Source organism: Mastigoproctus giganteus, chromosome 5 (genome assembly GCF_048544385.1).
Source record: "Mastigoproctus giganteus isolate SK-2022 chromosome 5, ASM4854438v1, whole genome shotgun sequence".
NCBI classification, from domain to species: Eukaryota; Metazoa; Arthropoda; class Arachnida; order Uropygi; family Thelyphonidae; genus Mastigoproctus; species Mastigoproctus giganteus.
The window spans coordinates 223,496,993-223,521,486 of record NC_143579.1 but is presented as its reverse complement, the minus strand read 5'-3'; the positions used below and the strand labels follow the sequence as shown (position 1 = coordinate 223,521,486).

At 37.7% G+C, this 24,494-nt stretch overlaps 1 protein-coding gene across 1 annotated transcript in view; it reads right to left on the bottom strand.

The window, feature by feature from the left end:
* Window positions 1-289: 289 nt before the first annotated feature.
* The window catches only part of LOC150086154 (uncharacterized), a 58,628-nt gene continuing 34,423 nt past the window's right edge, over window positions 290-24,494 (bottom strand). Inside the window, exon 2 of the mRNA XM_090373747.1 lies at window positions 290-2,361. Within this exon, the coding sequence (XP_090229873.1) occupies window positions 422-2,215 (1,794 nt within the window). The 5' untranslated portion in view covers window positions 2,216-2,361 and the 3' untranslated portion in view covers window positions 290-421. The remainder of the gene's footprint in view (window positions 2,362-24,494) is intronic.

The window sequence follows — 24,494 nt, the reverse complement described above, 5'->3', positions numbered from 1 at the left end:
AAACTAATGCACTTAAGTTACAGGAAATATTCTGCTGTTCTAGATTCTGGGCTTTTTAATCCAAATCCCTCTAACTGTCTGCTTCCTATTAAAGCTAATTAGTCTAAAACAGAACATCTTTCGTAATGAAAGAGGTCTTTTTCTTCGTTATATTTTCCAGAACTTACTTGATCAAGAAATATAGTTTGTCTGAAATTCACAGAGTTTAAACTCTCCCCATGCATGGCTTTATAACATCATGCCAAGAGTATTATGACATATCACAAAAATGTATAAAAGAACTCACTTATCTGCAGGACAATTAAGGCTTTTCCCCCTCCAACAACTTAACCTGACTGGGTAAGCTATTGGAAAACAAGAGGGGAAAAAAAACTAGTAAAAAGATAAAGGCATGCAGTAAAGTCTCTTCAAAATGAAAATTTTAATCAAGCAACTGAGAAAAGTCAGGATTTCCAGGAGAATGGAACTGTGAATCATGAAGGTGCTGGGTATGAGAGTGCTTCTCTGAATCTCCTTGATTTCCTAAAGGATGGTGTGAGCTCATGGACCCAGATGCCAATAGAGATAGGCGGGAAAGTGGGGTGGTATGTTGAGACAAAGTATTGTAGGAACTTAAACTTGTGTGTGCCTGAAAATTGTCATAATGGCGAGAATGTCCATGAGGAAGCCATCGGGAAGTTGGAGTAAGAGGAGTAGGAATAGGAGTAGGTGGAGCTGAATAGAAAGGGCGGGAATCGATATCATGTGATGAAGGGTGACCAGAAGAGCTGCCCAATGGTAGTGGACTGGTGATGCGTGGTTGGTGTGAATTTGGTGAGAGAGCACCATGGATGTGTGACTGGGTTAATGAATCTACTGACATATGATTAGAAGGATGGGAATGTTGGAGCAATTTACTATGAAGAAAATGTGGCGAGCTTAATTCTTCGACTGGTGAAGGACTTGACAGCTGTGAATGTCGAGGACTTGGGGAGTTATCAATTTGCCTATGTACTTGATTTGAAGATAACTGCCTCACAAGTGGAAGGTGGCAATTTAAAGGAGGCTTGCAATCTACTGGTGATTCTGAATAAGGATTACCAATGCCAGGTCTGGGGCTGCCAATCTGTGATGGATTTCCTTGTGAAGGATTGGTTAATGGTTTTGGAGTAGTTGATGAATTAAGAGGAGATGTAGTAGATGCTTGAGAAGATATTGGAGATGACTGAAGAGGAAAAGATGAAATACGAGATGATGATGGCTGGAGAGGAAGTTGTACATCACTTGACGAACGGCTTGTAGCAAGTCGGGAACCATATGGTCTCTTTGAAGGCAGTTGACCAGTATGACGTTGCATGTGGGTCTTCAGATTTCCTTTCTGTGAGAAGGTTTTGCCACAGAGTGTACAGGGAAAGCGATCATCCTTGTTATGTGTCCGCATGTGTGTCTGCATGTTACCCTTCTGGGAAAAGCACTTTCCGCAGACACCACATGCAAAAGGTTTCTCCTTTGTATGGACACTTCGGATATGGGTCTTAAGGTTTCCTTTCTGTGTAAAGCGCTTTCCACATGAATCACAGGAAAACTCTTTTTCACCGGTATGTATTTTCATATGAGTATCAACATTTCCCTTTTGTGTAAAGCTTTTACCACAAACTTGGCAAGCATATGGTTTTTCGCCAGTATGAATCATCATATGCGTTTTCAAGTTACCTTTCTGGGTAAAATACTTGTGGCAAACAGGACAAATAAACTGCTTAGTTGGTTGTGGTCTTGGCTTGTTATTGGAATTTGAGGTTGAAGTCACTGGATTTGCTGTTAATGGTGGCGGTGGTGGTGGTGGCTGCGGCCTATCAGAAGAAATAGCTGATGGAATTAAGTTAACAGGCTTACGTTCTGGTGGTGACCCTGAATTTACTGGACTACTGATTGGCCTATTTGCTCCAGATGAGCAATCTGTTCGTAAGCTATTACAGAGTGATAAGTACTGCTGGCAGATCTCACATGGGTATGGTTTATCTTTGGCATCTGGATGAGGGCATTTTTGAGTTGGCTCATTGATATTTGACATCTTTTCGATATAACTTGAGGCAGCAGCTAATTGTGAAATACCAGTTCCAAAATGAAGTGGATTCTTTTTGAGAAAAAGGTCAGTGAGACTGGCCTGATAACCTGGAGGCCAGCTCTTCTGTGTCAAGGAAGAAGATGCCACCCAAGGATATGTCCCGTTCTGCATGGTGTCTGGCTTCTGAGGGGACTGCCAAAAGATATTAGATGCAGATTACCACAGACTTACATATTTTATTATTATCCTGGTATTTGTCAACCAGGAACTTGATCTGCTATTACAATGTTGTGCATCTTTCCGTGGGAACATCCACACTGTAAAAAAATGAAAATTTATATTAGAACATATTTACAAATAAATCAAATACAACATGATAAAAGCATAATTTTCACTTCAAAGTACACACTGAAAAGGAGAATGTATATTTCACATCTCAATTCATCTAAAAAATTAAACATTACTTAAAATTATTTCATAAATGAGATGAGACATTTATAAAACAACCGTTTGAAGCTGAGGTCTATTATAAAAAAAATAATTTTTTTTTTACTAATATCTAGTAACAAAAGTTTAAAAACATTATGTTTCTCATATTTACTGAATATCATTAGTATTAGCCATATGGTGCAGGGAAGCCACAGGCTTTTGCTGTACCTGCCAAAAAAAAGGGAAGAAAAAGTAGATAAAAAAACACAATTTTTGCACTTTCCTCCTCACATAAGTAACTATCCAGTTGAATTTCTTCAAACTTTCGGCCACAACTATCCACGAAGGCAGTAATCAATGACTTGTTAACTAAAAGAAAGCTTCCTATAATCTAGTCTATCTTCTGTAATTTGAATTTAAGCCCCTACTTCTGGAATTTTTTTTAATAGTGAAAATTCCACCTTTGTTTGTTTTACTAACTCCTCTCAGAGTCTTATAAACCTCAATCAGGTCCCCTCTAAGGTGCCTGGTTGTCAAGCTCTGTAGCCCACATAATTAAAGTATTTCCTCGTACAGTCGCCTTTTTACTAATCTCCCCATGCAAGTTGCCCATCTTTGGACCCTTACAAGAAACTAAATGTCACTTTTTAGATGAAGCCTTCATGCTTGAACACAGTATTCTGAATGTGGGTCTCACAATTGCCTTACATAGTGGGATTATGACCTCCCTATCTCTACAGAATACTGTTCAATATCATTGATATCACTGATAGGACACTATGAACTTTCCTGGCCACCTGTTTATACTGCTCAGAAAACTTCATATCTGCCAGTATCATAACTCCCAATTCTCTTTCTTCCTCTACTGTTTTTAACTCTACTCTACCAATGGGTGTATAACTCTACTCTACCAATGGGTGTATGGGTGTATAAGGGGTTGCTGTTCTCCAAGTGTAGGACCCTGCATTTTGCTGCATTAAAACACAACCTGCCATTTTTCTGACCATTCTTGAGCCTGTTCAAGCCATCCTGAAGGATGGCTTGAACAGGCTTCAAGTGCACTTGAAGTAGTACTGCTTATTAACGCCTCTCCCAATCTTTAGGTCATCTGCAAATTTTAACATCACACCCTTTAATCCCTTCATCAATTTATGAAAATCAGAAACAACAGTGGTCCCAAAAAAGGGGGACCTTTTTTGGGACCCACTTCTGACCTGACACCAATCTGAAGAATATCGATTAATCACAACCCCTGTGTTCTGCCCTGAAACCACACTGCAATCCACCTTAGAATCTTTCCAGTAATCTGAACATGTTCCAGCTTAGAGTAACTTCTCATGAGGGCTTGAGTCAAATGCCTTGCTAAAATTGATATAAACTATGTCAAAATTGTATCCCACATCCATCTCATGAATAATTGTGTCAAAATAGCTTACCAGGTAACATTTTCCCTTAATAAAACCATATTGTGTATCCTTCAGAATGTATATCTAAATGTCTCTGGATCGTACTCTTAATCACTGCCTCCAAGATTTTCCCTACCATTGAAATTAGACTAACCAGTCTTTAGTTACTGAGATCACTCTTAGAACCATGTTTATGCATAGGCAATATTTTGGCACTTCTCCAATCCAAAGGAATCTCTTCCAAGGCCAATTATGCCTTCACAATTAACCTTAATAGTTTCAATACACTGTCTGGCCACTTCTCTCAAAATTTCTGGGTATCTACCATCAACTCCAGGAGCCTTACCTGCCTTTAGGCTTGAAAGTTTTTCAACAAATAGTCATCTGTAATTTCAAAATCACTCATTTCATTTGGTTCAGTCTAACTTACACAGCCTCTCCTTAGCATGAAGGGTCTTTCATCAATAAAGACCGATATGAAGTACCTATTCGATTCACCAGCACAACATTAGTTGATTATTTGACTTTCCCGCACCCAGTACACAAGTATCTGATATGATTTATTTTCTTTTTATTCACATACATAAAAAAACTCGTCTCCATTCCTTGCTCTCATAGCCTGTGCTTTCTTGTGCTTAGTCTTGGACTCCCTAACTTTATTTGCGGTACTACATTTATTTTTTTTATTTATTTATTAAAGATAAAACTAACTGCCGTATGCTTCACTACTTTTTGTCACTCTGTAACTATCCCATGAAGGGCTGGATTTAAACTTGTTGTGGCCCTTAGCTATAACATGTATGAGGCTCTTCTCTCTCTCTCTCTCTCTCTCTCTCTCTCTTACTATTCACCTGTGACAATATTAAAAAAGGATTTTTTAAGATGTAGTGAGGACCCTTGTAATGAGCCCCCTAAGCTGTAGCTTGGTTAGCTTATATGTAAATCCAGCCCTGATTCCATGCTATCTTTTTCCGCTTTATTAGACTGGCCAACTCCTTTTCATCCATCTCAACATCCCCCTCATGCTATATTTTCTTAAGGTGTATATATATATATATATGTTTAATGGCTTCAGTGATTATTGCTTTAAAGGTATCCCATGATTCTAATAGGTTTTTCCAATTAACAGATGCCATGTAGTGCCTTAAGCTGTCATAGTTTTGCTGGTTATGAATAAATTTCCAAGCAGAGGGAAAAACATCAGTGGAATAAGAAATCGTAAAAAGGCAACCACAGTACAAGAGCAAGCACATATTTTGAGAACAAATGGAGAAATACCATACGCCCCTAGATTCAAAGGGCATCAAGATTGTTCAAAATTCTTCTGACATCTTTATTATGGAATAACACAGGCAGCACTGGGAAGGTTTTAACAGAGGTAGGAGTATAGATGGGAAAAAGTTGCAGCCAATAGATATGACAAGAGACCAGAATGCTTAACTACTGTTTGGACAACAACTGTTCATGGGGGCTGTACCCAACAGTCTCACCATCACGAAGGTGCAAGCAGGGGATTTGGTTGTAGCAAGAATGACTGAACTTCGCAAAATTTCCTTTCACTTGACTCAAGTGTCACAGAATATCAGTTCCATTAGTGTTTTAGACTTCCAAGTAGCAAGAATATCTGCAACAGCCCCAAAGACTAACTGAAGCATGACATGAGATGCCAATCTACCACAGATAGCATAGCTGGTCAGATCACAATCAGACCTATTCTTCCAGTGTGGCAAAACTTGTTTCTGCGAAAGTAAATATGCGAATACATACAAATTATGCAATTAGTTTTAGAAAATTTTAAGTGCATCAGAACGTCGAAAATCCGAACGAGCCAGCATTTATTTTTTATGCTGGTGCCATAAAATAATTACAGTAAGCACCAGTTATCGTGATCACGTTTGCAAATTGAATTTTGATTTATTAAACGGCAATTCTAATAAGCAAAAATTGGAGGAATATTATCCAGAGGCTATAAAAATGAAGATATAAAACAAAAATTTGTACTTTTATTACCTAACTAATTAACAAAATTAAATGATACATGAAAATCAACAAACAAAAAACAATGCTGTTCAACTCAACTCTTGTTCTCAACTCTGTTCAACTCTTGCTGAAAAGAGAGAAATCTGGCAGCAAAGAAACAAAGTTTGAAAATAGTGCAGCAAAAAATAAGTAATTATTTTTGTTAAAAGGCCTATACATATGTGTCATTGTGGCTGAAAGTTTAATTTTTTTTTGTTACCTATAAATAAAAATACATAAGTAGAACTTAAGTGTTTTTATTTCTAAACTTAATAAACTTTTTTTTTTTTTTAGTCTCTGGGACAGTATTTTTGAAAAGTTTGAAAATCAGAACAAATCGGAAGTCTGAACTACCCCCAGTCCCAATTAGTTTGAATTGCTCTAATGTATTTCTAAACAGAGAAGGTAATACTAAAGGGCAAGAACAAAAGATTGCAAATTTCAGTTTCACCTTGACAACAGATGCTTACAAAATCATTCATTAAGGTGCATGGGTGCTTTTAGGTGTACGCCAGAGAGAAAAAGAGAGAGGATATAAATATATCTGAGTGGGCATCAATTGTACAATTCATATCGGAATAAACACTGTGGTAAACATAAACGGTAATAAATTTTAACCTGTCATTTTTTGCACCAAAACTTATGGTTACATTAGGGTCATTTCAACACTTTAAAGGAAAATTCCTGAATTAATATAGAAATTAAGAAAAAACATTTTTTGAAAGGTAACGTAGATTATAGCTGGCGAACAGAGTGATTTTTCAGTGCAAAAGAGCAATTAAAAAGGAGGGGATTTAAAATGCATTTAATGCATTAGCTGCTGGATCAATATATAGCATTGGCTGCAAGCCTAATACAATATGAAAACCTCAAAGAACAGACTGCAAACACTATTGAGGAAATTAACAACTGCAGGACAGCTTTTTGAAGCAATGTACCTCAGAATCACTATGGTTTTAAAGAATAACAGATCACAAAAAACTGAGAAAGTAATAAGCATTTTGATAAGAAATAAACTCCATCCACTCTGTTCTAAATGAACAAATCTCATTTTGAGCATGGGGTAATGTAAATATTTCAAACCTATCACAATAACAGCAGGCACTTCCTCTCAAATATCCTATACTCTAGCTAAAAAAGAGCATATGAGAGCAACTGACTCATAAATATGTACAAAATATGAATATGGAACCCTTATAACATGAAAATATATTATCACTTTACAGATTATTTATAATCAAACATCAAATGCTTGACAGCTTTTGCTATCCCTGATAGCAAAAATTTCCTGTATATCATCGACAAAACTCCAAAGCTGTCCTTGCACAATTACCCCAAGGTATTTTTCATTCTCCACTTCTTGAGTATGGTACAACAGAGTTGGTATGTTAATCTGGGATTACTACTGTACATATGAAGTATCTTGCAGTTATCAATATTAAACTTAATTGCTACTTCTCAGCCCATCTACCTAATCTAGACCTTTTGCAGTAGCAATACCCTGATTACTGTGATTAACAACCCATCCAACCTTTGTATCATTTACACACTTAGACAACTTGCCCTTAATGCCATACTGGTCCAATTTATATACAAGTCTTTTATGTGTAACAGTAGCAAAAACTTTTCTGAATCTAAGTAAAGGTTTAAGCCTTATATGCCTTCATCAGTATTATTAGCCATATGGTGCAAGGAAGGCTGAGGCTTATGCTGTGCTAGCCAAAAAAGAGTCGAGAGAGAGAGAGAGAGAGAGAGAGAGAAATCACCAAGAAAGAAAAGAATGATATCCAGCTCAGGATACTGGGTGTGCCAAGCCCATACTCACCAGATATGAGCCCCTGGAGTTATATCATTAATAAATATAGAAAACAACAGTGGGCCCAGCACTGAACCCTGGGAAACTCCACTAATAATATTAGCCCAAGAAGAGCAGTGCCCATTGATAACCATTCTTCTCCCACTCAAACCACCCCTTTATCTACAGCAGCAACTTGCCCTTAATGCCATACTGGTCCAATTTATATACAAGTCTTTTATGTGTAACAGTAGCAAAAGCTTTTCTGAATCTAAGTAAAGGCAGACCTCTCTTTAATGAACTTCCATATAGCAAATTTTTTTTGATTTTCCCTTGGTCATTATATTGAAAATAGTTTCCATATAACCAACTGATTTCGAGAGACCTAGATATGCATTGTTCACACCTCTGGCCAGTGGCGTAGGAATGCCTTGGCATTGGGGCAGGTGCCAAGGGTGCCAATAGGAGAAGGGCACCACTGACAGGCCACATCAGTACAGTGCCAAGCTATTTCGACACCCAAGGCTAGCTGACAAAATAGAGCCCCTTGATGATGTCGAATCAAGATTACAGCACAGGGAGGGTGAAAATTAATTTTCACACAGCGATTCAAGCCTGCATCCATCCTTACATCTGAGTACATACTGCATAGCATCAGATCGGAATGTAACTTTGAAGGGACTAATCAGGCGATCACTTCATCAGCGCATGCTCAAATGCATAGTAGTTTGCAATTCACGCATTGTGTACTAACTGAATAGGTTATAGTGTTTTTGTGATTGCTATATAAACAAGTAATCGTGAATATTGTGATTTATAATTTAAATAAAACAATAAAGGCCAAATTAATTTTAGACATGCCACCAAAGGAAAAAAGTGGACATCAGTACCGTGTAGAAAGACTGCATAAAGAGGAAATTAGAAAAAAACATTCCACTAGTTTACAAAACTGGATTACAATAAGCCACTCCAAACCTGAAAGTGACAAAGAAAACGAACATGATTTGAATGAAGATGAAATAAATGATGATGCCACTGAAATGGAAGTCCAAGAAAAAGTTCAAACAGTTGAAGATCTTTTAAAAGATCTAAAAACATATGTCTGAATTTTAATGATCCGACCATATGGAACTTTAATGCCCACAAAAACAGATCTTTTATGGTGCAACACGGTCCAGAATATATGCAACTGTAGTCTTAAATACATATCCTGTCACTAATGGCGGATGTTTCAATAATTCGTGGAAATACAAAAATGAAGGTATTGAAAAAAAAGAGAGGATATGGTTATTTTATTGCAAAAAAAAGATGTAATATATTGTTTTCCGTGCCTCTTATTTGTATCTGGCACAAATAATGTTCCATTTTGCAGCTCAAATGGATTTAAGGATTGGAAACATCTAAATCCAAACGTTCTTTTTCATGAGAATTCATTACAACACATAAACAATTTCACAAAATGGAAATTATTAGAAAAGGATCGACTAATTGACCACGCTGCACAAGCAGCACTAAGAAGCGAAATTTCGAAATGGCATCATATATTGAAAATAATATTGAAATTTATATTGTTCTGTGCTGAAAATAATTTGGCATTTCATGGACAAGCTAGTAATATCGATACCGAAGAAAAAAAATTGTGGGGTATTTTTAAACTTGATAAAATTTGTCAGCCAATTTGATGTTGGTATGAAAAATGCTCTGGAATCGCATATTAAACATGACACTAATTATTTATCTCCAGAAATTCAGAATGAATTTATTAATTTGTTAGCAACAAAAGTACGAAATGAAATAATTTAAAATAACTAAATGCAACAAGGCATAATATGTTAAGAGTAAGAGTTTTATATTTATATAATATCGGTGTGGATACACCATAGATAACTCTTAAGAAAAAACTATGATAGTAGTGTGGGAGGCATCATTTCCTCTGTATCTCATATTGTGCTCGATGATAGGCCAATAGCTTTGAAACGGTGCCGTTTCACTTCCACGAAACAATAGATGACCGCTTGTCGGGATAAAGGAAAACCACTCTCTTCTAAATCTCCAACAAGGTGTTTACAATAGAAGGTTGACCAGAGCCTAATGTCCGAATGTTTAGAAGTCGAGTTGACCAGCTCAACTTCTCGGTATGTGGGACAGGTAGTCGGATAGGTTTTACGGGTCCCACTGAGTTGCAGATGGTAATCTCTTTTATCTTTTAATTCGGGCATAACAACAGCACTATTGCTTGCTTGAAGGCCATGGGTGCGAACGATGTGTACCCAGTTAAGTCTCGTAATGCAGTCGTTATATGGAAAATTTTCTTCGTTCTACAAACAAAGAAAATTCCATAAAACGAAGAAATAAAAAAATTCAGTAAAGAATAAAATTCTATTTAGAGAATTCTAAAAAAATTTGGTAAAAAGAAAACATTTATCTCTAAATAGAAAAATTCGCTATAAAGAAGTTTGTTAAACAGAGGTCCGACTACTTATTATTTATTATGATTTTACCAATTATCGAAAAAAGGCTCGTGGCCACGAATTTGCCAAGGGCGCCGAAAACCTAGCTACGCCTCTACCTCTGGCCTTTAGGCAATAGAGCTGATGCTGTAGAAAGCATTAATTTAGAGCTATAAGGATTAAGAATTAATCCCTTTAGCTTTTAAGAGCTATAGGAATTAATCCTTAAGAGCACAAATTAAGAGTTAAAACATTTCACAATTTAGAGGTGCCCATGAAACCTATACAGTTGCCTCTATTGTAGTACTGTTAAAAGATTAAGGCATATTCCTGATGCAGACATTGGCTCTGGTCAACATGTTTTCTACTGTAAGCACCTTATTAGAGAATTAGGAGAGAGTGATTTTCTTTTATCTCAGAAATTCATGTTGTTTTGCAGAAATGAGCCATCCACATTTTCGCTAAATTTCCCATCTCTGTTTACGTGGTAGTACAAGTGGTCCCTAAATCAGTTTTGTTTTAGCTGCTGTGCAAGTAATCTTACAATGTCTAAGAGGAAATGGCACATTATGGCCTTTGCTGCTCTTGCACCGTAAAGCCTACAAACAAACTAAGAGGAAATCCTTGAATGTAGCGGAAAAAAATTGAGGTGCTTAATAGTGTACATCAAGTCATTAAAAAAAAAGAAAGAAATTGCTTTAAAACTTGGTATCCCTGCCAGTAGTGTGTCAACCATTCTGAAAAACCATGTTTCACTTCTCAAACTGTTTGAGGAAATGGGACCCAAGTTGGAAGCTGTTGTTGTTTGGTTTTTAGTAGCATTAGCAAACTAAGGCCATATTGCTACGGGGATATGCAGTAGTCATTCCCTGACCTTTCCACATCCTCCGTATTTGGTGGTCACGGGCTCGAACCCCGGTCTAATCAAGAAGCGTGCGCTACGCACTGCTGCTCCTGCCCACCTGGCTACGGAGGCGCCAAGTTGGAAGCATGCAAAATTATGCCTGTATGAAGATGTAGATGTTTTTAAGTGGGTGAAGTTGATTTGAGACCAAAACATGCTGACATTAGGAGACCATTAATAAAAGAAAAGGCTATGGAGTACACACCTTTTCTTGGGCATAAAACATTCCAAGCAAGTTCTGGTTGGCTGGACAAATTTAAAAAGTGCCATGGCTTACTCAAAAAAGTTATTTCAGGTGAAAGTGGAGTTGTAATCAAAGAAGCTTTGGTTTTTTATGGTGCATGGGTGACTAAGGCCATAATGTGCCAAGTCCAAATCGAAGAAGCCTGTATTCATTGTTCTGTCAAGCAGTGCAAAACAGCATATCATGTCACATGTGCCTTTAAGCATGGCCTAGAAATGAAAGCAATGTTTGATGAAGATAATGAAAAGGATGGTGTTAAACTACCGGTAAGGGGAAAAATAAAATAAAATAAACTTCAAAGCACACGACTGAGTTCATGCATTGTGCAATCCTGTGCACACATGCCACCACGTGGTGCACACAAATTTTCCTGCTGCATGCTGTTGGTATTATACTTTGAAAATTTTCCACTGTATCCAAACTGAAAATTTTCCATTTTGGATATGCTTGTCCAAGTGGCAAACAAGATTTTTATACTCAATGATTAAAAATGGTCTTTATGATGAAAATGGTTGCCTGCCAACGATCTAATTTTTGCAATGTTTTTACTCACTGCTGCTTGCCTGATTTCTGTTAAACAATCTGTTAATGATGAAGTTATAATTTTTTTGGTCTGTTGAAGTTGCATTTCTACCAGTAATCACTGATAATTTTTAAATACATCTGATTGATTAATTTTATTAATTACATGCCATAAATAATCTGTGCAGGCAGTCTTAAAGGTAATTTGTAGAAACTACACTTGCACATCCATTTCGGGTCAAAAAATATTACAGAATAAAATATATTGAGTAAATTAATAATGTGTATAACAAAATCAAACTGTGTATGATCATATTCAATTATTTAATATCATTCTCATAAATGACATCGAAGGGATAGAAGGGTTGTTGTTGTTATTTGGTTTTTAGGAGCATTAGCAACTAAGGCCATATTGCTCTGGGGATATGCGGTGGTCATTCCCTGACCTTTCCGCATCCTCCGTATTTGGTGGATCACAGACTCGAACCCAGGTATAATCAAGAAGTGTGTGCTACACACTGCTGTTCCGACCCACCTAGCTATGGAGGCGCCAAATAGAAGGGGTGATGTCAAAATTTGCAGATGATGTAGAGATTGGCAGAGTCATTAATGTTCAGTGCCAAGCAGTGCTCCTTCAGGATAACTTGAACAGACTTCGAAGATGGTCAGAGAAGTGGCAGCTATGTTTTAATGCAAGATCTTACACATGGGGAATAGCAATCCACAAATAAATTATATATGGTGGAACTGAATTAAAAACAGTGGAGGAAGAAAGGGGACCTTTGGAGTTACAATACAGGCAGATATGGAGTTTTCTGAACAGTGTGTAAACAGGCAGCCAGGAAAGCCAACGGCGTACTACAATGATTTAATGAACATTATCCTGTAGAGATAGGGAGGTCATAATCCCACTGTATAAGGCAATTGTAAGACCAGATTTGGAATACTGTTTACGTATGGAGACCTCATTTGAAAAAAGACACTGAGCTTCTTGAAATGGTCCAAAGATGGGCAATTCGAATGGTGAGATTGGCAGGACGACGGTATGAGGAAAGACTCAGATTATGTGGGCTACAGAGTTTGGCAACCAGGAACCTCAGAGGTGATCGGACTGAGGTTTATAAGGCTCTGAGGAGATTAGTAAAATGAATGAAGGTGAAATTCTTACTTTTATAAAGAATTCCAGAACTAGGGGTCATAAATTCAAATTTATCGGTTGAAGTTTATATTAGATTGTAGGAAGTTTTCTTGTAGCCAATGAGTCATTGGTTGCTGGAACAAGTTGCCCTCACAGGTAGTTATCTAATTGTATTTATTTATTTTTTTTGTCAGTGCAGCAAAAGCCTGTGGCTTTCTTGTACTATAAGAAAAATACTATTACCATAAGACTGTACCCATTGGAAAGAAACAGTTTTGAAAAAAATTATGGAGAACTAAGAGCCCAAAGACATATCAACGTCGATGAAACAGGTATATTTTTTAAAATGTTTGCTGAACAAGACACTGACTTTTAAAGGTGATAAATGTTTAGGTGACAAAAACAGGAAGGAAAGAATTACAGTCTTGGTTGGTGCAAATATGGTTGGTAATGAAAAACTAGAGCTTTTGATAACAGACAAAAGTAAACAATCTCACTGTTTCAAAGGAGTAAAGTTGTTAGAGTTGGACTACAACTACAACTTGGATGACAAGTGAAAAAAAATCTTGGATGACAAGTGAAATTTTTGAACAGTGTATTTTAAATTTTGATAGAAAGATGAAAGAAAACAGAAAAATCACATTGTCGAAAACTGCACTGCCCACTTTTTCACTCAGTAATTTCAAAACTTGCAAGTGTGAAGCTTGTTTTCTTCCCTCCGAATACCTCGTCTAAACCGGGACCCACAGACCAAGGCAGTATCAAGAATTTGAAAATGCACTACTGAAGGCACATACTGAAAAACATTATACTGAGAATAGAAACCAACCAACATATAGATACTGAACAAAATTATATACAGAACAGAAACCAAGCAACCTATAGATTCTTTATAGATTTGTGGATGTGCATATCAGAGTTGGAGAGAGTGTGGGGTCAAGATGTGACAGAAACAACGGTTAAGAACTGTGCAACAAAAGCAGGTTTTGCTAAAACACCAATTAACAGTGATGATAGAGATAAACTACTACAGGATATTGAGTAATCTTGGGAAGAACTCCAAGCAAGAGGTTTGAACAGTGGAGAAATTGTTCCTGACGTATTTTTAGGAATTGATAATGTCATAGCAGCTGAATATCTGAGTGACTCCAACATTTTGGAAAGTATTCAAAGAACTAGTGACAATACTGATGACAAGTTGGATGAAAATGAGGGCAACAAAGGCAATATTAAACCTTCCAAACATGAAATGTTGGCAGCATTTAAAACTTTGCGTTGAGGCCTTCCGTGTGAAGAAAATGCACCAGAAAATATATTTGAGTGTTTAAACAAATGTGAACATACTTATGAATGATGTACGGTAAAATCCAGTGTACAAAAAAAAATAAATAAATAACCAAATATTTTACTAAATAATTCTTAAAAGTGTACTAATATACAGGGTGTCCCATAAGTCCAGCATCATAGGGTTAATGTATATTCTTATATTTTTACAGACCATGATGTATCTGAGCAAAGAAGAATGGATCCAAATAATTCTACTCATAGGAAATTGAAGTCAAAGAGAAGCTGCTGTTGAATTTAACAGACTGTATCCAGACCGTGAGCCAACAACACAAAGTTATATTAGCAGACTTGTTGCAAAGTTTAAGGAAACAGAATCCATACAAGATAAACCATGCAGTGGACTTTCAAGGAGATCAACTGATGATGACATGGTGACTGCTATCCTTGCTCATTTTAACAGAAGTCCCAAAAAGTCTCTTTGCCGATTGTCCACCAAAACAGGTGTTATTTTTCCTATAATGCTGGACTTATGGGACACCCTGTAAGTAGTCATTTCTTATCATGTATGTATTAATAAATTAATTGTTTTAAAATGTTAGAAAATTTATTCATTCCCACTTATTTCTGATTTATTTCCCATCTTTTACTATATTTGTGAATGCTGAATTACAGTATTTTTCATTGTTGAAAAGGTCATATTCCTTTATAATGAAATTTCTGTTTAATGAATTTTTTCAAGCGAACGATCAATTTCGTTACATAGAGGTCTAACTGTATGTAATATCAAAATTATTTTTTGCATCCAGTTCCTTTGTTACTGTTTCACAGTAGCCAATCAGATTGATCAAATGAGATTGCCCCTTGTTGTTGTTGATGGGGTTTTAAGTGCAATGGCTACTTAGGCCATACTGCACTTATGAAAGTGGTGCATACTGCCTGCGTTTGTTGATTTAGAAGAAGTTAAAAATGGCTATACAATGTGTAAACAGGCAGCCAGGAAAGCCAACGGTGTACTACAATGATTTAACGAACATTATACTGTAGAGATAGGGAGGTCATAATCCCACTGTATAAGGCAATTGTAAGACCAGATTTGGAATACTGTTTACGTATGGAGACCTCATTTGAAAAAAGACACTAAGCTTCTTGAAATGGTCCAAAGATGGGCAACTCGAATGGTGAGATTGGCAGGACGACGGTATGAGGAAAGACTCAGATTATGTGGGCTACAGAGTTTGGCAACCAGGAACCTCAGAGGTGATGATCGGACTGAGGTTTATAAGGCTCTGAGGAGATTAGTAAAATGAATGAAGGTGGAATTCTTACTTTTATAAAGTAAGGAAAGAGAAGAATTGTGAGATTTGATTTTTTGCCTATGATATGGCGAAGCGACAGTTTCCTTTAAATTTTACAGAGAACTGAATGACACTAGTTGAACATTATTATACAGAGTACATTCCAGAAATATGTGTTTGATGGTGAGTGGTGTATGACAATGATTACACCGAGGAGGGTCATTCCCTGACAAAAGGAACAGATGGGTTAAATGAGTATGGCTGATTCTGGCTCTGACTAGAATTACTTCTTCTGTTTGCAATGGGGCTAGAAGCCCATAATTTTGGTAAAGGTTTTATTTGAAGTAGTTTATTATGAAATTGCACTTTCACTGAAGAGTCCATTGACCTTTACATATACTTTGTATATTCATTTTACAATCTGTGAACGGTACTAGGGAATTTGTTGGGGCTGAGCTGGATGCATTTTTGGCAGCATCATCCGCAATTTCATTTCCTGGTATTCCAGTATGGCCTGGGATCCAGCAGAAGATAACCTTTTGCTGATGTTCTCTGAGGCGTATCAACTGTGTTCTGATGAGCTTTAATAACGGGTGAGTAGGTGAGGATTTGTTTTGCAATGCTAATATGGAACCTTGCGAATCTGTGTACATTATGCTCTTTTGAATTGACATATGGAAAATATTTTCTAATGCAAGCTTTATGGCATATAATTCAGTCGTGTAGCTACTACACTCTGTTGGAAGAGATAGAGAATGGTAGTATCAGGGAGTACCACTGCTGCACCCAATCCACTCTCAGACTTCAATCCATCCGTATATATTTTAGCGAAGTCAGGATAATGTTGAGTATGCTCAATGTTTAGCTGTTGGATGTTAAAGTCTGATAGAGAGTGTTTTCCCCACAGGTGGAAATAATTGTCACAAGATGGCATGATGACAGACCATGGGGGATTGCCCCTTAACAAATCCACGCTGTGACTGCAGTATAACTGCATTCCTGTCTAGATGGCTCTGCATTACTTCTTTAACCAGTCACTCCATAATTTTCTCTTGAACAAAGTCAAGCTAACACGTCAAACATTGACCCCTTTATGAATTAGGGATACATTTGCACTTGTCCATCCCACAGGGACCTCCTCTGAAACCAATGATGCGCTCATAATTATGGCCAAAGGTTTGCTGACCTCTTTTGCTGCCTCTCATAATATAATTAGATAGATCCCATCCACCCCAGGTGGATGAAGTTAATTCTTTGCATCCAGTTCCCTAGTGATGACCTCATGCAGCTAATCAGAGTGGTTAGGCATGATCTCCCCTTAAATGTGAACTGCTACGATTGTCTTATAGCTCATTCCTATTGAGATGATCTTGCAATATTTCAACCTATTCACTCCACTAACTTCCTTGGCACAGAAATAAAACTTTCAGGTCTGTAGGCTTTAAGGGTCTACTTTCACTTTGGACTTCTGAATCAAGATTGCTCTCTGTATTACAACTAATAGATAAAGGTCTGATTACCTTTTTTGCTGCTACTTTTCATATAATTGAACATATTCTATCAGCTCCATGTGCAACAAAATCTTTCAGCTTCCTTTCAGGGTTTTTTTTTTTTTTTTAATGAAAATTCTAAACATGAAAGGTATTAGAACTCATAATACTTAGTACCATGCATGCATTGAAGGCTGGAAAAACAGACGATACTTGTTGACATTAGATCTGAATTTTTATATATTGTAATTGAAATACATATGAAAGAACATTATTCCACAAAAAATAAGCAGAAATGAGGAAGAGAAAAAGCTCGGTCTGTGAGTTTGGAATTGGACAGCAAATGTAAGCTGACTGGTTTGGAAGAGGGTGGAGAAATTACAGATGTCAGTTCAGAAGAACAGTGCCCATGGAACTATCTATACAGGGTGTCCCAGGAGGAAAGGTCAATATTCCAGGAGGTGAAAGGATAGGTCATTTTAAGCAAAAAAGTTCATGTAAACATGTTGCCCTATTCCGAATGGTTTCCGAGATAGAGGCATTTGAATATTTATTTTTCAAGTGACAAATTTGGAACAGTTTATAATAAATTTTCAAAAATGCTACCATCAACTTCAATGCACTTTTCTACTCTCATGAGAACATGGCGTGTTGCTTGTCTAAGTGTATCTTCACATTCCTTTATATGGGCAACAGCGTCCATTATGCGAGCTAGCAGATCATCTCTTGTATCCACCTTTCTTCTGTACACTTCACTCTTCATCCAACCCCATAAACAAAAATCTAATGGGGTTAGGTCTGGAGATCTTGGTGGCTGGTTAATGGCATCACCACGACCAATCCACCGATTAGGGAAAATTCGGTCCAGATGTTGCTTCACACATCTGGTAGAATGAGAAGGGGCCCTGTCATGCTGAAAGTACATAGCACACCGTGTGGCCAAAGGAACGTCCTCTAGTTGTTCAAGCTGGTGGGCAGGAGCAGCAGTGCATAGCACACGCTTCTTGATCAGAATGGGGTTCGAGCCCTTGACCACCAAATACGGAGGATGCGGAGAGGTCAGGGAATGACCACCGCATATCCCCGGAGCAATATGGCCTAATTTTGCCTTAAAAACCAAATAAAAAACAACAACATCTAGTTGTTCACTTAATGTATTTTGCAAAAATTGAAGGTAATTGTGTCCTGTCATTCGATGTTATAAAATAATGGGACCTACAACAGGTTATCAATCATACCGCACCACACATTGATTAAGAAACAAACTTGGAAATTTGTTTCTGCTGTACCATGTGGATTCTCGTGCAACCATCAATGAGTGTTACGTGTGTTGTTGATTCCATTCTGGGTAAACGTGGCTTCATGTGGTTTATCAATATATAGTACTGATGGAAGCACTTCATGATTGACATTTAACAATGACAAAATTCAAGACGCGTGGCACTGTCCCCAATCAACTGATGGCTGGCAACTGACAATCAAATGCCACAGTCTGATGGGAGGGAAGGAAAATATTGGACGTCAATTTCAAAACAAATGTACATTAAAGTAGCTCTATCTCGGAAACCATTCGGGATAGGGCACATGTTTATAAACTTTTTTTGCCTAAAATGACCTATCCTTTCACCTCCTAGAATACTGACCTTTCCTCCTGGGACACCCTGTAGAAAGGCAAGTATCAAAAACCAAACCTCTATCAGACAGAGTGGACTGACGTTAAGAGATGGGTCATTAATTAAACTCACTACCCTCTTTTGAATAGGGCCTAGACAGATTCAAAGAGGTTTTGGGGCACTATCCAAATGTGGGAAACATTCTACAGTAGGGTGAAAAATTATAAAATGCAATAAATTGAAAATTGCATTAATTGAAACCACACTAATCAAAGATTGCTTTATTTGATGTTAATGTTTTTTTGTTTTTTTTTTAATTCAACTTAGCAAAAGAGCAACAAATTTTTCATATGCTCAGCACGAGGGTCTCAAATTACATGGGAGGGGAAGCAGTTCCTTCCTAGAATTTCAGGAAGTAAAAATTAAAATATACAAAATGCCACTACGATTTATTTTATTCAATCATTCATTCAGTCAGTTTAAAGTTGGAACATGCCTCTGAACAGCAATAGCCAGCTGGGAAATGGGGTGGTGCATTCATACTTACAAATAGATAGATATAAATTTTATAACATATGCAGGTAAGTTAGTGCAGAATGTCAAATATTAACTTACATATTATATTAAAGTTCTGTACAAGGCAGTATGGGAGCAATATATAATATACAATTAGGGCTATAAAAGAGAGAATACTTCAGAGTGCACACATAATAAATGGAAGTGTAGACAGAATCTCAGAAACTGTAGTCATTAATATAATTACACAGGTGCAAAATTATTAGAGCTTGTATGAGCTAGAGAGTTCTAAATGATATTATTTCTGGGTTGTCTCACCATCTTTTAAAAACCTAACCTAGACACTGTTTGCTGCTTTTTTTATTTAATGCTAAAGTTAGGCCTTTGCCCTAAATTCAACGAGCTTGCAAAACTTTTGTGTCATCAGTGACTTCATGTGCTATGGATACTTCTCAACACTGAGTCATCAGGGCATTCACTTTATGTCCCACTATGTGGTCACTTATTGTCATTCTCTTTTTTGAAGCCCCACCGATGACGCTCCAAAAAAAGAGCCAAAATCCAAGTATAGTGAAGTGGTGAAGTATCTTGAAGTGGTGGAACCCATGTTTAGTCTCTAGAGCTAAGTTCCGGTCAACCCTTCCCTATCTCTTCCATCATGCAGTATGGTTGATGACTTTTGAAGTTATGATGAACGTCGTGGCGACATCCAATATTCCTTACATTTCGAGGGTACAGCTCTAAAACGGTTTTCGCAGGCCGGCCGCTAGTTAGTACACTGGACCGAACCTATTGGTAACTCTCTAGGAGGCTTCCGGATCAGCTAGTGTATAATCTTGCTACCTCTACTCTGCCAGATAGTGACTGGAGGGAGTCCAAGTAGTGTGTATGCGGGGAGCATTGTCGAGGCCACATTATGTCAAGGATCTGGGTATATTCTTACCACATATACGCCATATCCAAAAATTTCATTTCATCATACAGCATGTCCCACCCACTTTTTCTTACTATTGAATACACCATGAATTGTCAAACTAATAGAACAAGCTTATCTGCGAAAAGATCTAAACCTCCCAAGGACTTCCTAATTCATTTCACAAATATACGTGGTCTCAATTCTAATCTCAACGATGTCCATTTCCACTTGCAGTCTGCCAAACCACATGTACTTTTTCTGACAGAATCTCAGTTATCGGTTGATTCAACTACTGCTCATCTCAGATGCCCAAATTATTCGCTGTATGATTCCTTTCGCCTCAAAGGTGGTACTTGTGCATATGTCCGTTCTGATATTCCCTGTCAGAGACTTGGCAATTTGGAATCTCCTCTCTTTGATCTTCTCCGGCTTAAAATCTCTCTACCTCATTGTGTCAAATTCATCTGTTGTCTCTACCGTTCTCCCAACTCCACTAATCACTTGGAGTTCTTTGACTTCCTCTCATTGCAACTTGACTTTCTCCAGTCCAACTTTCCTAACAGTGAGGTAATTTTCCTTGGTGATTTTAATGTTCACAACTCCAGCTGGCTTCCGTTTTCTAGTCACACCGACCCAGCAGGTCGAGATGCTGAGGCTTTTGCAATTACTAATGACCTAGCACAGATTGTTCATTTACCTACAAGAATACCGGACAATCCGAATCGTACAGCCAATACGCTTGATCTTTTTCTCACAAACAACCCTTCTAAGTACACGGTCGAAGTGAGAGGTCCTTTAGGCACTTCAGATCACAACTTGGTGATTGTCTCTTCTCCAATGGAACCTTTATCTCATGGCTATTCCCAACCTCGTGTTGTTTGGCATTACAAGAATGCAAAATGGGATGACCTGCAAGACTTCTTTTCTTCTTTTCCTTGATCGGATTACTGTTTCAAAACTCCTGATGTCAACGTTTGCTCAGATCGTGTCAGTGAAATTATTCTTGCAGGAATGGAATCCTTTATCCCACACTCCACTTTAAAATCTCATCCTTTATCTAAACCTTGGTTTTCCAATAAATGTGCTAAGGCTGTTCAAGAGAAGAATGTTGCATATCGTAATTGGCTTGTTTCTAATTCTTCAGTTTCATTTTCTGCCTACACCAAAGCTCGCAACAATTGTAAAGCAGTTATTAATCAGTCCAAACTAGAGTTTGAACAGGCTAAGAGTAGAAAACTTGCTTCTTGCCCTAATGGTAGCCGAGCATTCTGGTCTCTTGCCAAAGCTATTGGCCGCAACTTTTGCCCATCTCTGCTTCCACCTCTGTCCAAACCAGATGGTTCTGTTGTCACTTCAGCCAAGGATAAAGCTGACCTGCTAGCATCCCATTTTGCTTCCAGCTCATGTATTAATGAACTTGGTAAAACACCTCCCACCATTCCCAACACGGTCCATTCAATGCCTCCTGTGGTCTTCCGTCAAAAGGATATCAGAAGGATTTTGATGAATCTTGATGCTAAGAAAGCCCCAGGTCCTGATGGTATTTCTCCACTTGTTCTCAAAATCTGTGCTCCTGAACTTACTCCTATTCTTTGCCGCCTTTTTTCACTTTCTTATTCCAAAGGTGTTTTTCCTTCTGCTTGGAAATTTGCTCATATCCAGCCAGTTCCTAAAAAGGGTGACAAATCCCTCCCATCCAATTATTGTCCCATTGCAATTACTTCTACTCTTTCTAAAGTAATGGAGAAATCAATTAACCGCCAACTCTTAAACTACCTAGAAACCTTCCGTCTGATCAACTATCACCAGTATGGATTCCGTCAGTGTCGATCCACTGGTGATATCCTGGCTTATGTTACCCATTTATGGACTACTTCAATGGAAGGTTCGGTGAAACACAAGTAGTTGCTCTTGACATCTCAAAGGCTTTTGATTGTGTTTGGCATAAAGGTCTTCTAAACAAGCTTCCATCTTATGGTTTGCCAACTGTTTTTAGTAATTGGTTATCCAGTTTTCTCTCTGATCGCTCACTGAGGGTGATGGTAGATGGCTCTCTGTCTTCTAACTTCTCCACTAATGCCGGTGTCCCCCAAGGTTCAGTTCTTTCCCCCACTCTTTTCCTCTTGTATATCAATGACCTTCTTCCATTGACTGGAAATCCTATCCATAGTTTTGCCGATGATAGCACATTGCATTCAACTTTCCGTTTTGAGAAATCTTGTCCTGCTCAATCAGCTTCAACTTCTCGAAAATCTGCTACCAATTCCTTAAATGCTGATCTTCAGGTAATTCTCCAGTGGGGCAAAGACAACTTAGTTGATTTCAACCCTTCTAAAACTCAGTCTTGTCTTATATCTCGCAAAAAGGATTCTTCTGCTCCTATGCTTATCTTTAGTGACACTCCAATTTCTAGGCAAAAGGATATATCTCTTTTGGGGATTATCCTGACTTCTAATCTCTCTTGGCACAAGCACATTACAAATATTGCTTCCTCTGCATCTAAAAAACTTGGTTTTCTCTTTCGCTTTTCTTCCAAACAGCTGCTCACTCTGTATAAATCGCAAATCCGCCCTGCCATGGAATACTGTTCCCACATTTGGGGTGGTGCCCCCAAAACCTCTCTCAGGCTTCTTGATTCCATTCAGAAGAGGGCAGTTAGGTTAATTAATGACTCATCTCTAACAGAGTCTCTCCACTCGCTTTCTCATAGACGCACTGTTTCTGCTGCATGCCTCTTTTACAGATACTTCCATGGGCACTGTTCTTCTGAATTGGCTTCTATAATTCCCGCTCTCTCTTTCAAAACAGTCCGAACATGTGCCGCCACCAGCCAACATCCATTTACTGTCCAACTTCAAACCCACAAAACCAACTTTTCATCTTCCTCATTTATTCATTCAACTGCCGTTTTCTGGAACAACCTTCCTTCATGCGTATTTCCTGAAAATTACAATCTACAGAAGTTCAAGTCCAATGTCAACAAATATCTTCTTTCGTCTTCTCAACCTCCAACCCAAGCACGGTACTAAGTACTATAGGTTCTAATACCTCTCGTGTTTGGGGTTCACATAAAAAAAAAAAAAAAAATAGTGAATGGCAGATGTTTTAAACAAATAGAAATATACTTCTCCACTGGAGCTTTGCTTTTATCTAAAGTGTATAATGCAATACTAAGGCAATCCATAATGAAATACCTCCACAACATAAGATCGATGCAATTAGTAGGAGAATCCCCAGGGGCTCACATCTGGTGAGTATTGGCTTGGAATGTCCAGGGTCCTGAGCTGGATATCATCATTCTTCTCTTTCTTGGTGATTTCCTACTACTTCTTTCTCTCTCTCTCTCTCTCTCTCTCTCTCTCTCTCAGGGTAACTCAGAAATGTTTTTTTGGCTGGTGCAGCATAAGCCTCAGGCTTCCTTGCACCATATGGCTAATAATAATAACTTAGTTTGCTCAATGCTATGTCCTATTTGTATAATTACATATAAAGTTTTGTCTGTATGTAATTGTTATCATTAATAACCATCTATTTATATTCATCTACTGAAGGAGTTTATTATTTTAACATCTGACATTTAATGGGGATGATATATCAACTGCAATCTCTCAACATGTTTATTTTGGTTCTTTAAACAAAATGTATAATAATTTTGTCATATTTGTCTTACAGTACATCCCAATTAATGTATCAGTCAATTAATCAATCAATCTCTCTCTCTCTCTCTCTGGGCGCCTCCGTAGCCAGGTGGGAAGGAGCAGCAGTGCGTAGCACACGCTTCTTGATTAGACCGGGGTTCGAGCCCGTCACCACCAAATACGGAGGATGCGGAAAGGTCAGGGAATGACGACCACATATCCCGGAGCAATATGGCCTTAGTTGCTAATGCTCCTAAAAACCAAACAACAACAACAACTCTCTCTCTCTCTCTCTCTCTCTAATGCCTGCCAAAGTATTTCTTCAAAATGCTTGTTCAATGTACCTATACTAAAATAGTTGTCATCTCTTGATACTATATTAAAGACAATCACAAGCTATAATTTATAGCTTGAATATGAATATAATTTATTAATCAAAAATAAAGATCCACCCTCAGTCCTATTTCACATACATTATTTCCAAAGAATAAGGTTAATTTTTTCCATTTCTGATGAAAATTTACTACTTTACCCCTGAACTTGAATGGACTAGCCAGTTGGACCCACTCTTATGTAATGTCTCTAGCATGGCAAATAAGCCTTATAACCTATTTTCCTAGCATGGTAAGGATTAACATCAATTACCGAAGCATTTCCTATCATTACCTGTTGCTTAAAAGTGCCTTAATGAAATTAAATACAGCAATACCCCACATAGCACTGATAATTGGTACTGAAACTATTCCGTGTTATGTGAAACCTTGCTGATTGAGGTATAATTATAATGG